Raw genomic sequence first — 16,531 nt, 5'->3', positions numbered from 1 at the left:
CCAGGGGGAAAAGAAGGGGTTGTCTGGAAATGCAAGTTTAGAAGCCATTCAAACCTTTCCCTTTTACTAAACTAATAACATTAGACCTCTGTAGAGCTACGATCACGTTGCCACCTCTCTATGTCTGTCTGTGTTAGTGGATGTATTTTTTTATTTTCTTTTTTGAAAAATTATTATAAAGTCTCCATCAACCATTCCAAACACTTAAAGATCCCATAAAATCTCTAAATAGCTGATCCTTAAAAACTTAGAGATGAATAAAATTAAAATGACAATAACCAAAATGTCCATATTATAAGATGTCATGTTAATAACTTGGCAACTTCCATTTCTTCCAAGACAAAGGCTATTTACAAGTGACTATTGAGGCATCTGTCAATGAAAAACAAATTATTACACCTAATAAATTCATAAATGTCACTAGCAAACCTCATATGTCAATAGTCTTTACCTTATAATGAATGGTTGTTGCATCTTATAATATAGGCATTTTGGTTATTGTTGGGGCAATGGAGCAAAAAATGCTAAATGGTCGGCCAAGAGCTCCCAATAGTCTAAAGTGAGAAAAATAGCAAAAATACTCACAATATTATCAAAATTGATGTAAAAGTAATCAAACTATTAATTTGCCCTAACATCCATTAGTTTTAGATGTTAAATGCTATTGTGCATGCTACTTGCTAATGTTTGCTGACATGGACTAAATAAGGAGCAAAAATACCTATGAAGTTATAAATCAGAGGCATCCAGTAGTCTAAAGTGAGAAAAGGATAAGAGCACTGTGAATACCATATTTTGTTTGGAAACTTTAAATGAAAACAAAAATAATAAGAATTACATAAAACCTAAAAAAGAGTCTTATTTTGAGCATTGCAATAAGTTAAGTTAATCTTAGTGATTAAAAATTTCTAAAAAAGTTAATAATAAATATAGTTAACTTGGTTGATTTTCCTTTAAAGGGTCAATGGAAAAGTCAAATGGCAAAAGGAGAAAATAATGCTACCAAATTGGGTGAATGTTCTAATTAATTAATTTAAAAGCATATTTTTTATTTACTCAATATCTTTTCTGATTCTCATATCCTTTATTTTAAAAAAAATATCTTTTAGAATAGATATTATTCTTAAGTTTTTAAGATATTTTTTATTTATTCTTTTTAGATCTAAAATGACGACGACGACGACAATGACAATAATAAAGGGGGATAGATGAAAAGATATCATATGAAAATTACAAATACACTTAAATTAGAGAAAGGGAGGGTTGAAATGCTGGCAACTCTAATGGTCCTTTAGACACCTTAGATGCAACGAGCATAGGGGGAGAGGCAAGCCATATATGCAAACGATCTATCTATCTCTCGATATCTATGTTAATAGCAAGAAAGGGATATTCTGCACCACTTTCATTGATGGAATGTGGAGCTTTGCCATGGAAGAAAAAAAATGTAGAGCCTAACATAGAAGAGGGAACCACTAGAGAGGGAAGTCGACACCTTGTGATGGAGCAAACATGCAATAAAGTCTGCAACTAACCTTAAAAGAGAGGCAATTTTGGCCAGGATTTGAGGTAAGATTTAGATTCTTCTTTTATAAATAAGAAGATAAGAGAAACAGAATAGGGGGTCGGCGTCAAAGAAAAGAGAAAGCAGAAGATGACTCAAAGAAAGGGAGTGATTTGAGAGAGTAAGAGAGGATTGGAAGGCTAAGGCAAGGGAAGGCAGAAAGGAAGCTTAAAGAGAAAAGAAAGAATATTGAAACATTGTCAAGCACATTAAGATTATATTTTCCTTATTATTCTGTATCCCCTTTATTCCTCTATTGCCATCCATTCTTAAGAGCTTGAATTTAGGGGTTGTCTTCTAGGTTAGCAAGGGGGAAAAACAAATGGAGTTGGAAATTTTTAAGTTCATATGTGCTTGGTGGTCTAGCTTCTTTTTTCGAAAACAAATTTTTCCCTTCATAATTTAATCATATGTAAAAATGCTTCTTGCCACACATTATGTTGCTATATGAGAAATTTGTAAGGATATGTTGTGGATACTGCTTGTTGAAATCATGTCTTAGTTCAGCATTCTTAAAGCAGTGGTCTTGCTTTGATTGAGAATGCAAAATTGATTTTATGAAATCCTTTTACTTTGCTCTATGTTACAAGAGAAAGTGATATTGTTGAACCGAGATATTCATTTTATGAACCTAAAAGCCATGAGTATGAACACATTTGTTTTAGCCTCACAATGATGTTCTTGTTTTGTTGATCATGTAATACTTTTGTGCCATTTTGTAATGGTGAAATTTTTATTTTTTTCACAAATGATGTGATGAAATCCTCTTCATGGTTATAGTTTAAGGAATTATCAAATTTCCTTTACAATGAAAAAATATAAAAAAATGGGAAAATTCAAACTTTGGCCTTTTGTTGTTTTTAGTTTTCATGGTTGAGTTCCTCTTAAATTACTATTATGCCTCTCTTATGACTATGTCTAATATGAAAAATAAGATTATATGAAATACTGGATGAGTTAAAAAATGAGGATGAAGGAAATAATTTGGCCATTTTGTCAAAAGTCATGATCTTTTCCTTTTCTTAAGCATCATATGCACTAAATAGATTGATGATGAATTGTTTTTGTTTAGGCTTATTGTTTTTACCTTTATTCATTATTTATTATTGTTGTTGTTATTGTTGTTGCTGTATTCAGTCATGAAAAAGGATCAGGATGAAACTTCTATCTTATATCCTATGCCTATTATTTAAGATCAAGACAAGATAGAAAATCCCATTAAAAAATAATCATGGTTAAATTTGAAAACACTGTGAAAATACTTTAGACATTTTTAATTTGTTTGCAATGCATATAATTTCTGTTAACTTGTCTCACAAGTCAATAGGAATTTTTATCACTAAATTGACCATGTCTTGTGTACTTCACCGTTCATGCCATCCATATATTTTAATTTAATATCATATAAGGTACTAAAGTTTATACATTATCATTAATCAAGAGCAAGTTCTCCCTTTTAGTGTTGGGATGTCCCCGTCCCAACTTGAGTAAAACTTGTATTGTCCTATTTTTTTTTTTGAAATGTAGGTCTTAAAATTTTAAAAATCAATATTGAAATACATCTTCAAGATTATTTTAAGTTACATATTAAAAATAATACACACATAACAATATGAATTTTCTTATTTTTTAAGAAAATATCTATAACAATACACTCATATATACATATATAGTCTTTGATTACAAATGAACTAAGTTTTATGAGATTAATTAATATTTAATATATGTTTTGTAGGCCATATTATTTTTTGGGTTGAGTGAAAAGATTTAATTTTCCTAAGCTCGACCTTAAAATTTTTGCAAATTTATATGAGTGGGGATTTAGATCGCACTAATATAATTTGGAGAATAATCTTAGGTTGCGTTTGAATGGGTGGATTTAATTTGAAAATTTAAATTTAAAATCTTATATTTGAATCTCACATTTAAAATGCATAGATTTTAAATTCTTTATTTGGATGATATAAAAAATTTTAAATTATCAAATTAAAATCTTTCGTTTGGATTCAAAGTAAAATTTTAAATTTTAGATTCTATATTTGAGTTTTAAAAAAAACTTGGACGACTGGTTAAAGTCAACAGTCTAAATGGCTAAGTTCCATGGGATCAAAAAGTTAAAGCCGACTGGGATTATAGCAACAACAACAAATGAAACAGGATGGCTAACTACCACTGGGGCCAAACTGACATGATGACGGGGATCGGATGATTGACTTCTACTAGGACAAGACTAACGATGATAATTGGGACCAGACAGCTGCCTTCCACCGGGACCAGATGACCGATTTCCATAGAGATCGAACCTGGTGGAAGTCGACTGTCCGATTTGATCAATGGTGGCAGCTTGTTTTTGTCAATTTTGACGGCTCAGTCCAATTACCATTAGCAGGCCAATTAAGCCTTTGTGGATTTGAGTTAAATTACAAAAGAGATTGAGTTAGAATTTAAAATAATAAAGGTTTAGAAATGATTTCAAATTAGAAAGATATATAACTTGGATTTGAATTTAGGTTAAACTCAAATCCATTCATTTTTAATTACTCAAACAATGAATTGGGCTCAAATCTAAATTTAAATCTAAATCCATATGTATCCAAACATAGCATTAAGAAATTTGGATTATACTAATTAATATAATCCTAGATAATCATGGAGGATTAGTTCTTTAATGCAAAAGGAAATAAATTTGTTTTAATGTGTTTTGGAGAATTAGTGCGTTAGATCACACCACGAAAATGGCTTACTAAATGGTGTCCCCATGAAAACCTCTTTAATAAGAATTCAAATCCACATATCATAAATAAAATTTTAAAATTGACCAAAAGACAAAATAATCAATACTGAATAGATTTATGATTATATTTTCGATAGTAGAAAAAGCAAATGGGCTTCTAAACTACATGTTTAGGAGCATCTAGGACACTAAACTCATTTTTTATATATTATTTCCTATCAACTTTGTAAATGGTGCAATCTAGCCCTAATCTTTAATAAAAGTTAATTTTGATCATTAGTTGACTAAAAAAATAAAAGAAAAGACCCTTAAAAATTACAACAAAGAACTTGTTATGAAAATAGAAATTGAGAGGAGGAGAGAAGAGAGGAAACTATGCTGAGAGAATAAGAGAACAGAGAGCTTTTTTATTTTCAGTGTGTCAAATACAATTGATATGCCTTCTATTTATAAACACAAATATATCAATTAAAGTGAATAAAATATATAAGATAATAATAACTAAAACATATTATAGCAATCGAAAGATATTGGAGACTTTGAGATTATGGACATCCACATAATATCCTAATATTCATAACACTCCCCCTTGAATGTCCAGATGTTGTGCCTTGTTAAAACTTTATTAAGAAAAACTCAATAAGACAAAAACTTAGTCAAGAAAAAGACTACACAATATCGTCATATTTATTAAAGCTGCCTTATTAAAAACCTTATCAAGAAAACCCAATGGGATAAAATCTTGGTTAAGTAAAAAAGAGTACAGCATAACCTTTACTTCCTTTGATAACAATATCACCCCTTGTTCTTGAGTCTTCTTAAGTTATTGTATCCTAACTTGTGTGTTAATTTCTTGAATATTATTGTTGCCAATGCCTTTAAGTTTGCTCTTTAAACATATCTTCTGAATATGAACACATTCTTCACTTGTGATATATCTTGTGAGAGTAGAAAAATAATTTTGATATACATGTATAACACATACACAATCAATTAATGTTGATCCTAAATAAGTTTAGTAAATCAACTATATATAATAATTCCTCAAGCATATCATATCAAATACATAACTTCATTACAAATCAAGGCAATATCATAAATTGTGATATGAAAGCATTCATATATGGTGCTTCAGGACCATATTTCACCATCCTTTTAAAGAAAAATGATCTTGATTCTCATTTAATTACCCAATATTTTAACATATTTCTCTAACAATCAAGTTTTCATATAAACTCTTCAGGATATTCAATAATGCTCAATCAAATCAAATTTGATGCAAATCAATATGTATATAATCAAACGAACAAATATAATGAATAAGAAAGTCTCTTAAAAAACTTTATAAGCTTCTATTATCTTCAGTCCTTCTAAGATTTTCAGGTAAATGTCACTGTATAGAGAGCCATACAAGTAAGCTACCATTTAATAGACGTATATTAGATTTCTATATTGCTAGACTAATAACATATCAAAAATCTTTTCATCTACCACACAATATATTAATACATATTTGAATCCTTGTAAGATATTCTTATATTGAAAGTCAAGTTTTGCATGTGGCATTTCATATTTTTCTTTTTACATAAGCGCTCATATGTAATCTCATACTTCTAGTGCTTGAACTATAAGTTTATAACTTTCATATCATAAACAAGTGAATGTAATTCTACTTGTATTGTGTCCTTTTTTTATCAAGATCCTCATTTGATAATGATATTTCATTATCATTGAAAATGTAATTGACAACTCTCATCTTCTCGGTTCTATTGGTTCTCATATTAACATAACTTCTCAATAGCTCTTTATTATTATCAGGTACTTGATCCTCTTTTAAGGACTTAAAGTTAGTTTTGTCTTAACTTCTTCTAGAATGTTAGCCTCTTTAATATGATCATCTTACTCATCTGCTCCTTTTTCTTTCTATTATATTTTCTTTCTTTACAACTGATTAACCTTCCACACTTTAGGCGTGATTTATTTTTATTTATATCTTTGGAGCATTATTAGCTGGAGCATGAATTTAAAATTTTTTCTTTCTATCAATATTTACATATCTGGTAACTATTTTATTTCATGAATGCAACGTTATAAGAACTTTTGATTCATATAAGAGGATCTATACAACATATCAATAATGCATTCATGTATTTTTCATTTCCAGTTTTTCATCATTTCTCACTCTTTTTGGGATTACAAACCATGCACTATAAACCTTCTAAATCCATTTGTTTCTTATAAAAACATCATACTGTTTCATTTAGAAACAAACAACATAAAGAAGAATCTCAACCAACAATTATTCTCAACCTTATTATGTGTTCACAAGATGAACATTTGTAGCGCAAATTGAATCCATGAATTGTGCCACACATCACAACTTAATTAAATTCCACTGAACCATAAAGACTTTGGCTTTATTCCCAACTTTCTTTTGAAAGTATATTTCATACATAGTAATGGAGCTTTCATCACAAAGTCTTAATCTTTGGCTTTTGACAGAAGGTCAAATTATAGTTGGGGTATTCATAATACTTTATTGGCTTGATGCTTTTAAGTATTGTAATTGCAAACTTGCATATTTAAATGGAAAATCTTATTGTCACAAATTTTGGTCTAATCATCTTATTGGAGGCTTAAATAATCTTTGATAGACCATTCTAATGAGTAAGCTTTTCTTCATCTCATAATCATTAAGAGCCTAAGATATGAAACCACTAGCATTTTTAAGTGATTCATCTTGATCACTATATTAGCAATTGTGCACATAATAGTTCTTTCTCTTTCACAAACTTCTAGTTGTGAATTGATACACATGTGTAAACATTTTGTAGATGTATCTACCAATCTCATTAAATATTTTCATGGTTCACATAGTATCTAAATAAGCCCATTTCCACTCAATATATTTCATAAATATCAAGGATCCAATCCTAATTATTGCTAGTGATAGTATCATAATTTTCCTTAAGTAGCACGTGAGAATTCTTGAAGCATGTAATGTGTTAGCTATTTAGAAAGAATCTTCTAGTTCTTCCATGGATGTCATCGTGAATTCTCAATAATTTTTGCATCAATATTGATCCTAGATGATCTAACCGATCATGCCAAATAATATCAGTATACTTCTAGTATACAAAACTAAAGTAATAGTAAACTTTAAAATTGTAAACTTCTAGTTACAATCTTAATATGACATCCAATATCATAAAAATCTTTAGTAACTTATTTGAAACTCATGTAAATTTCATATCACAAATGAATTTTACTTCATAAGTATGAAATTTTTTTGAAAAACACTATCAATTTTGTACAACCCGATATACATAAACAATAACATTTAAAATAAAGGATTAGTAATTCTCCTGTTTACATATTATGTAAATGCATTTTCTATTAAGTTTTTTAGGAAACAAAACACAAGTAGTTCTAAGTTCATAATTTTTTATAAATACCCTGAAACTCTTGCTATTTCTTTTAGCATTTTCAATCAATCAACATTGTAGTATTGATATTTTCAATAATTAAGACGATCTTAAATATTTTATTCCTTATATATTGATCATAATTACCTAATCACATCTAAATTTCACCATCATTGAATATAAAGATTATTATATATTACCATTTTAATTAAGAGTAAATAAGTTGACTATTAAGACTTTGAAAAAATATATGTACATGTATCTAGAAAGTCTTTTTTAAGATTATTTTCATCAAAAATTCCTCCAAAATTAATTTTCAAGAACTCTTAAAATGATTTAGAAATTTTCTTAAAAGAGCTCACTCAACAAAGTAATATATAAGAATTATCTATATATAATCATTTTTATATATTTATGATTTTCATTGCTCTACTTATTGTATGACTTGCATGCCTCTAATGAGTGCTTTTATTTCAATCCTAAATATGATATATATCTCAATTGCAACTATTAACACATGTATGGATAATTTAGTTGGGAACTTTATCATTAATAAAAATACATCATATATATGATATCTTGAATATGTACGAGGGTTATCAAATATATCTTCGTATACCATGAGAAAAATAATTTTAATATCAAATATGTATTAAAATTTGAAATATGCATATGCATAGAAGGGGGAAAATAACTTACTCATTCTTATGAGTATTTATAGATCAACACTTGCGTCAATATGTAAACACAATAATAATTGAATATTTGATTGTAACACTTTGTGAATATATTTCTTTAAACCAGCATAATCATTCTTTGACATTTTTGTCCGGTTCAATAAATAAATGATAGATGATGTGCCTATATGGCTACATGCCATATTTTTCATAATATAAACTCTATTGACTATAATCTTTAGGATTATAAAAAAAATAATCTTTTAAACCCAACAATTTCTTTTGAATTATTAGCTTTTAGGGTTGTGATAGTTAAAACAATTAAATTAATAATCAATATACCAATTCCACAAATTTTATATAATTAGTTAGGATCACAAGGTTATCCTTTCACATAACAATCATAATAAAAATTGAAATGACTTTTGGTCATATAATAACAAAATTGACTATTACTTTTGGTCATATAATGACAAATAAATCAAACATGACTTCTAGCTATTTAATCATAAAATCACATATTACTTATCGCAATCTAATAATAAAATTATAAATGGCTTCTGGCCATTCAATAATAAAGTTAAATACAACTTTTAATCATAAGATAATAAAATTAAATATGGCTTTTAACTATATAATAATAAAATTAAATACGACTTCTAGTCATATAATTTATCATAACCATAAGTTGATCATTTATAAAATAGTAAAAATTTAAAGTGATATGGTTTCAAGCCATAATCAAAATAATATGGCTATTAATAATTTTATTGCAAGAGTATTAAAAAGAACCAAATAAGAGAAAATAAAAACTATATATATATATATATATATATATATATTTTTAAATATAAATAATTTCATGATATGCATGATCTACTTTATATTTATGAATAGCTTTAAGGTCTACTTTAAATTTTTATGGATATCTTCAAGATCCACATCATCTTTTATGTGAATAACTTCAGGATTTTATATGGATCACTTTATGATCCATTTTGTGTTATGGATGTCCATTTTTCTAAAAATCATATCTATAGATAGCTAAACAAATTATATATATAAATAATAAATAAAAAATAAAAAATTGAATGCACATAGGATAAATAAATAATCGAATGTAAATATCTAAAATCCACATTTAAATCCTGTAGATATATTCAAGATCCACTTTATATTTTATTTGGATAAAATCAGTATCCATAATAATAGGAAAATAATTTCAGGATTTACTTTATATTCTGTGTGGTAATCTTCCGGATCAACTTTATACTATATGTGATAATATTCTAGATCCATCTAATATTTTCTATGTGAATAACTGCAAGATTCATTGTATATTAAATGCAGATAACTTCATAATCCACTTTATATTATATGTGGATAACTTATAGATCTATTATTTTAAAACTAAATTGTGCTTCATACTTCTAGATGTGAAACACAATATGTAATTATTTGATTGATTAAGGGAGGGAAAAAATAATTGAACAAAAAATAAAGTCAATAACAACATAAATAACAAGAGTATATCAATGATAAAGATTTGCCCAATATTCAACTAACTGTGCCTCTATCTTTATTAAAGGTGGTCATTGGCATGAGCATTAATCTCTAATCTAATAATTATAAGGGTACTCATCTAGCGATACCTAGAGTAGAGCTGTTATGTTGATAACATGTTATGAAAATAGAGATTGAGAGGAGGAGAGAAGAGAGAAAATTATACTGAGAGAATAAGAGAATAGAGAGCTTTCTTATTTTTTGTGTGTCGAATACAACTGAGGTGCTTTCTATTGGTGATGTATTATTATATATCGTTAATATGTAAGCCATATCTGTTATATACTTTCTTCCATTTTTGAGTTTGATCTACCATCCACGTAACGATTATATAAACTCGACGATAGACAAATTTTTCCTATCTGTAAATTATGAACCATCCATATAATGGTTGTTCAAATCCCATTTTCCATCACAAAAAATAACAAGGTTAAGCATTTCCATATCTACAAGATTAAACAATATTTGTAAGTTATCATTGACATAATTTATCAGTGATATACAATAGTATATCAATAATATACTATCATAAACCAAAAACGAGAAGTCAAGTCAATTTCAACCAAATAATAAACATCAATTTTCAATAATGTGGAATTTTAATTTTTTTTACAAAGCGTTATTGTTATCTAAAAAAATTTGAAATTGTTAGGTGCATATAATATGGAATTTTGAATCATGGATGAGTTATGTGAGATCTTTTTTTTTTCTATCTTATGGATATATTGCTTCAAAAATTTTAGATATTTGCTGAGAGAAGTTTTTGTTGGGCAAATAAGAAATATCACATTGTAACTAAATTTGAAAATGGCCACACTTCAAATTTTTATAAACTCTGTCCAGAATTTTTGGAGCCTATATACTTTATAGCCACTACGCTAATTTTCTCAGAAATAAATGGGACTGGAAAAAACATTTTATATTATTATTAATTATAATATAAAGGGCTAACAACATATAGATGAATTAAATAATAACTAATAGACATCTTAAAGATATCTAATAAATACAAAGCTGAAACTTTGGTAGAACATCATGATTCATGAATGGCGAGTGGGTGTGCAGTGTGGGCTTGTCGAATACTGGCCTCATTTAATAGATGACAAATCTAAATAAAATAAATTTTCTTAAATAATATATCCTAGCACGATCAATCCAATATAAAAAGACAGCAACAATAAAAGGTCAGCAAAAAAAAAACATCTTTTGAACCTATAACATACCCTTAAAAGTCTGTTTGGTTCGAGAGGAGGGAAGGGGAGGAGAGGTGAGGGAAGAGGAGGGAAGGGAAGGGGAGGGGGAGGAGGGGAAAGGGAGGGGAGGGGAGCTCCCCCCCAATTTGGAGGGGAGGCTTTGGAGGGGAGGGGAGGGAAAATTTTAAAAATTTCCCCTCCCCTCTTCCTAACCAAATGAGGGGAGGGAAGAGGAGCCCCTCCCCTCCCCTCAACTAAACGGGACTTAAAGCAATTGTTGATGATTTTTTATTATTTCTCTCTGTATTAGTTCCTTTACATCCTTCTCGATCAAATTTTAGATACCTCAAACATTGAAGTTAGCAAGTAAGAACCAAGAATCAGATTGCATTTAAATACTAAAATCTCGTCTTGTTACATGAACTTCAGAAATTTAGGGATTAATACTTGAAGAAGAATAAAACTATTTTTATCCTTCTAAAACTAACCATTTAGCATAATAAGCACCTCTTAATCACATAAAATAGCACAATTTAGTCAATAATATCTTACATTAGTTATTGCATTAGCGTCCTTTTGAAAAACTCCAACTGCATGCATTTGCGGTATGACCCGTCTCTCTTTTTTGGCCAAACAAAGAAACTGATGTTTAATACGAAACAAAAGTAACGCCTCATTTAAAACCTTACATAAACAACCGGCAATGAAAAATTCAGTGACATGTACTGAAGGCATAACTGCATAATAGAACATATTAAAAGATGAGTGAGTGAACATAAAGGAAGAATGTGAATTGTGAACGAACAAAATATATCAGAATTTCTGATAGATTGATGGAGAATAATTGATATAGCAAAGAAACATTAATAAAATGTATTTCTTTTTTAGCAAACCACTCAATATCTAAAATCACAGCTTTGACTAATTTAAATTCAAGCTGAGTCATGCCCCAAATGAATTCAGATCCCTTCCATATCAGCTCGCGTGCGTTGGTATTTGATAATAAAAAGATGTATTTCAAATTTTTGTAGATGTATTTCAATAATGCGAGGACCAATAAAAAAACAGCTGGAAAGGAAAAACACCACAATCCTAAAATAAATAACATTTTTCTTTTGATAAAAAACAAATAACTTTTCTGAACAAACACACAAGGATTATTTTTCTTTTGGGTAAACTATATATATGTTTTATTGTGTTTCTGGTATAATTGTCACTTTGTTACCTCCGTGTTGGGGCAGATGGAAAATATTAATCTAATTTTTGTATATTTGGATATGACGGTGAAGGAACAAGGAAGGAAAGCTGAAACTTTGGCAGAACATCATGATTCATGAATAGCGAGTCTGCTCTGGGGTGTGCAGCGTGGGCTTGACGAGACCAAGTCCTGGGATGAGGGTCTGGTAGGGCACGTCCCTCCTCCTCAGCATTCTCAGTTTTCGTCATCTAATATTTCACCGAATCTAAAAAGGGGAACTCATCTCACTTAACGAGTTCTCTGTTAAGTCTTAGTGCCCCAAATTTGACCCTAGTTTCGTTGCACTTTCTGGATTCAACTTCTGCGTGGTTGTCAAATCTTTCAAGATCCAAACCTGCTGACTCTTGTCATTTTTGCGAGCTACTTATTCTGCTGGTCGCCTTCACCGTCTTCCTAAGGTAACGATCTCAAGATTACAAATTTCTTAATTGGTCAAAAACTTCAATTGAACTGAAGACCTGACTTTTGTGCTCTGATTCTTGAGAAACATTTGTGCTTTGCGTATCATTGTTCCGATTATCATGTTTTTTCCTTTTAACCATACTGCTATCTAACCCTTGATGAAAACACTCCATGGTCTGGGTAATTTTTTTTATCATTGGGTTCCTTAAAGGTTGTTTTGGTTAATGTTTGTATGATATTCCATGCAATTAGATCAACACACTTTACTTTTTCAAATTATTGTACTCTACCTTGGTGCATTCAATCCCCTCGTATTTTTCGTATATTCTGTTTTATCTTACCCCCCCCCCCCCGGGGTAAGGCTTGTTGTTGTTGTTGTTTGTTTTGTCTTACCTTTCTAATATAAAGCTCCTCAATTATAAAACTCTAGTGAGCTTCTGCATCATTTGTATTTCTGTTATTTTTCTTTCCTGCAATCAATTTGGTATCGAGAATGTCTTGTTATGCATGCATGTAATTAGAGACAAATGACAAATCAGAAGGAGCTGAGTACTGAACGTGCAAAAGCCCATTCTCCCGTGCTTGTCATGACATTTGATCTTGAATCTAAACATCTAAACATCTAATTGCATCTCTGTGAATTTAACTCCCGTTCTTCTATTAAATAGTTATATTGTGTGACTTCATGTGTAAAACTATAGATTGATCACGGTACTAAGGATTACGACTCATTGAGGCTAAATTTCAATGCCCTGCCGTTAACCCAATCTCATTTTCTCCCTACAATTATATCCTGTTGACCATGTGTTACTATCTTCAATCATCGATTGCTTGGTTTGGTTTTAGATGTCTGCAGATTCTGAGGGCACTTCATCTGCATTAAATCAGTCTAATTCTCAGGTTTTTGAGGACACTGCCCTGCTATTTGACCATCCTTCCCAGACTGCATTATGTGCTCTCTGCCAAAGGGTCCTATCACGTGATATTGAGATAACGAATGATCTTGCACCCATTGGTGTATGTGGTGATTGTAAATTTTTATTACTTGAAGATTTTGGGACCCATTACCAAAACCGTCAAACATTGCATAGGGGAGGATCCAGGTACAGCAGTTCTGAATCAATTGAGAATGGTTTGTCATATCAGCTCCCCAGCATGGCTAATTCTGTGAGACAAAATCAATCCTTTGCGTCTGAGGAGGATGATTTGCTTGTTGATGGTGATACCCCCTTTTGGTTATTGCAGCGTGCCAGTACCCATACTACCCCTAGTGAGTCTCTAAGATGGAGGCGGGTTTTATCTGATACCGATAGTGATGGCTTTGATAATTGGAGTTCTCTTTATGGTGAGAATGAATCAAATGCAAGTGTTAGGCGCTACAGAGTCCCCAATGGCGAGGTTGATTCCTTCTCTTTCAGTGCTTATGGAGGTGACTCTGAAGTGTCTATGGATAGATATAGTCTTGTAGGTACAGGAATCTTAAATTTACAAGATGAGGGAGATGAGTTTGACAGTGACACTGATATAGATCCAATGCATGCTGCCCTTAGCCATTGGAATTCTGATGATATGGAGGAGGAGGAGGAGGAGGAGGAGGAGGAGGAGGAGGAAAGAGAATGGGAAGTTGCTGGGGCTGAGGAAGCTGAAGCCACTGCCCGCCTTCAAATATTTTTTACCTCAAGCCCAAGTGAGACAAGTGGCCCCATTAATTGGGACCCACAGTTTCATTTTCCTGAGTCTGAGGAAGTATTAAGCAGCAGAGTTAGGGATAGAGGGCAAACTTACACTGATCACAGCTCCAATTACTTGGAGGAGGCACGTTCACCTCCTTTTGGTACAACTTTTGGGGATTATCTTGATGCTAGACAATTTGAAGATCTACTTGAGCACCTTGCTGGGAATGACAACTCAAGACGAGGAGCACCTCCTGCAGCAGTGTCTTTTGTACGTAGTCTGCCCCGTATTGTTATAAGCAAAGAACATGAGAAGTATGATGAACTTGCATGTGCCATTTGCAAGGATGCTTTGGCCACAGGCACTGAAGTAAATCAACTTCCCTGCTCTCACCTTTTTCATGCTTGCTGCATTTTGCCATGGTTGAGTGCACGAAATTCATGCCCCCTTTGTCGTTATGAGCTCCCAACAGATGATAAGGATTATGAGGATGGAAAGTGCAATATCAACATTAGAAATGAGATCCATGAAGTGCAGCAGCTAGATGTGATGAGTGGTAATTCTTTTGATGGAGCTGAAGCTAATGAAGAGGATGGTACTGAACAAGGTGGATTGCAGCAAAGCGAGCTCGTGAACATGGTTCCTTTAGATAATCCTTCTGTAGCAAGTGGCGGTAGAGGAAGATGGTTTTTCCTTGCTGCTGCTCCAATTGTTAGTCTTGTGGGTATTGTTATTGTCTTATGGTTAGGCAACCCTTTAATTGAAGGTAGTAGACAGCTGGACTGCCACAACTTACAGGGCCAAAATCAGCATCAGGTTCATGTTTCTGCCTCACCCAACCATGGGGAGGATAGAAGCAGAAGATGGTGGTGTTTTTTCTAGGTATTTACTATGCAGTATTAATGCCTTGACGGTTACTTTTGATGAAATTTATGGCTGATTCTGTATTCTTTTGGGGTGATCACTCGTCAGCTGGTCTGCATAAGCTGGAGACTTACAAAGATTTTCCTTGCCTTCATTAGTGTCATGCTTATCCTCCTGTCAACTTTCCATGTTCTTGCAACGCTTGTAAGTTTTGTGAATAGATATGAAGTTTAAAATGTTTTCATGGCATGATCTTTCTCCTACTATCAATTTGTAATGAGAAGAAAAAAAATGCGATAGTATTATGCGTCCTTCATTCCTTGTTATAAAACATAACAAGTAAATATTGAAATCAATGTGACGTAAATTTGATTTTTCTTTTCATTACTTCCCTCAATTAAATGCTACAACGTTTAAATATTTTAAACTTTGAAGAGTAGGATATATTACCTAAGGAGTATTTTGGGAAATATGCTTTAATTACATCTAATAATCTGTACTTGGACCTATATTTTGGGATAATGCAGATCGGAAGACTACTGATCAGAGAAAGAAGGAATATGTTTATTGAATTTATGACATTTATTAAGAGGAAATATGAAAAACCAAGTGACTTTAAAATTTTTATTAATGTAATCTTTTTGATAAGATAATTAAAAATAATTTATTATTATGGAGTGAATATATTCTAAAGCTATAAATTATAAAGAAAAATATATCGGCAAGTCATCATAATTTCTATAAATTTCAAACGAAATTATTGTAATTTATTTATTTTAATTGAACCCTCAAATAATTGTTAATTAATTATTTCTCTTCCTAAATGTGGAGTTGAATAAATCGTGTATATTTCACCCAAAATAGCAAGAACTGTTTTATAATTTCAAAAAATTAAAATATTACGATATTAGACTACCACATTACTATTAATTTCTAATTTTTTTAAAAAATAATATCATCTCTAAAATGGGCAAAACACTGTTTTTTCCTTATCCAGGAATATCCTCTTGCATAATATAAAGTCTCCACCATAACTTCTTATTTCTCAACTAATTCACAATTTTAAATTTTAACTTTAAAAATCTTAAAAAGTTTCAAATATCATACTTTCATCACCCCGAATTTATTCATGACATTAATGTTAATTCATAATCATAATTAAAATGTAACATGTGAA

General features: G+C 30.7%; 1 protein-coding gene across 2 annotated transcripts; it reads left to right on the top strand.

Moving 5' to 3' along the window:
* Positions 1–12,426: 12,426 nt before the first annotated feature.
* Positions 12,427–15,603, top strand: LOC129287404 (uncharacterized). 2 transcript variants are annotated; one of them, XM_054923548.1, is made up of 2 exons: positions 12,427–12,812; positions 13,663–15,603. In XM_054923548.1, the coding sequence occupies exon 2, from the start codon at positions 13,663–13,665 to the stop codon at positions 15,370–15,372; it is 1,710 nt and encodes a 569-aa protein (XP_054779523.1). In that variant the 5' UTR covers positions 12,427–12,812; the 3' UTR covers positions 15,373–15,603. The 2 variants fall into 2 exon arrangements, with proteins under 2 accessions (XP_054779523.1, XP_054779524.1); XM_054923549.1 differs by having other exon boundaries at positions 12,429–12,812; positions 13,717–15,603.
* Positions 15,604–16,531: the final 928 nt, after the last annotated feature.

This window comes from Prosopis cineraria, unplaced genomic scaffold (genome assembly GCF_029017545.1).
Source record: "Prosopis cineraria cultivar Desert tree isolate PC_DT_omini unplaced genomic scaffold, ASM2901754v1 PC12, whole genome shotgun sequence".
Taxonomy (NCBI): Eukaryota; Viridiplantae; Streptophyta; class Magnoliopsida; order Fabales; family Fabaceae; genus Prosopis; species Prosopis cineraria.
Note: the sequence above shows the minus strand (reverse complement) of the source record. Positions and strands in the feature narration are given on the sequence as shown.

Coding starts and splice junctions, on each gene's coding strand:
- LOC129287404 (XM_054923548.1), top strand. CDS start 13,663: ATGTCTGCAGATTCTGAGGGCACTTCATCTGCATTAAATCAGTCTAAT.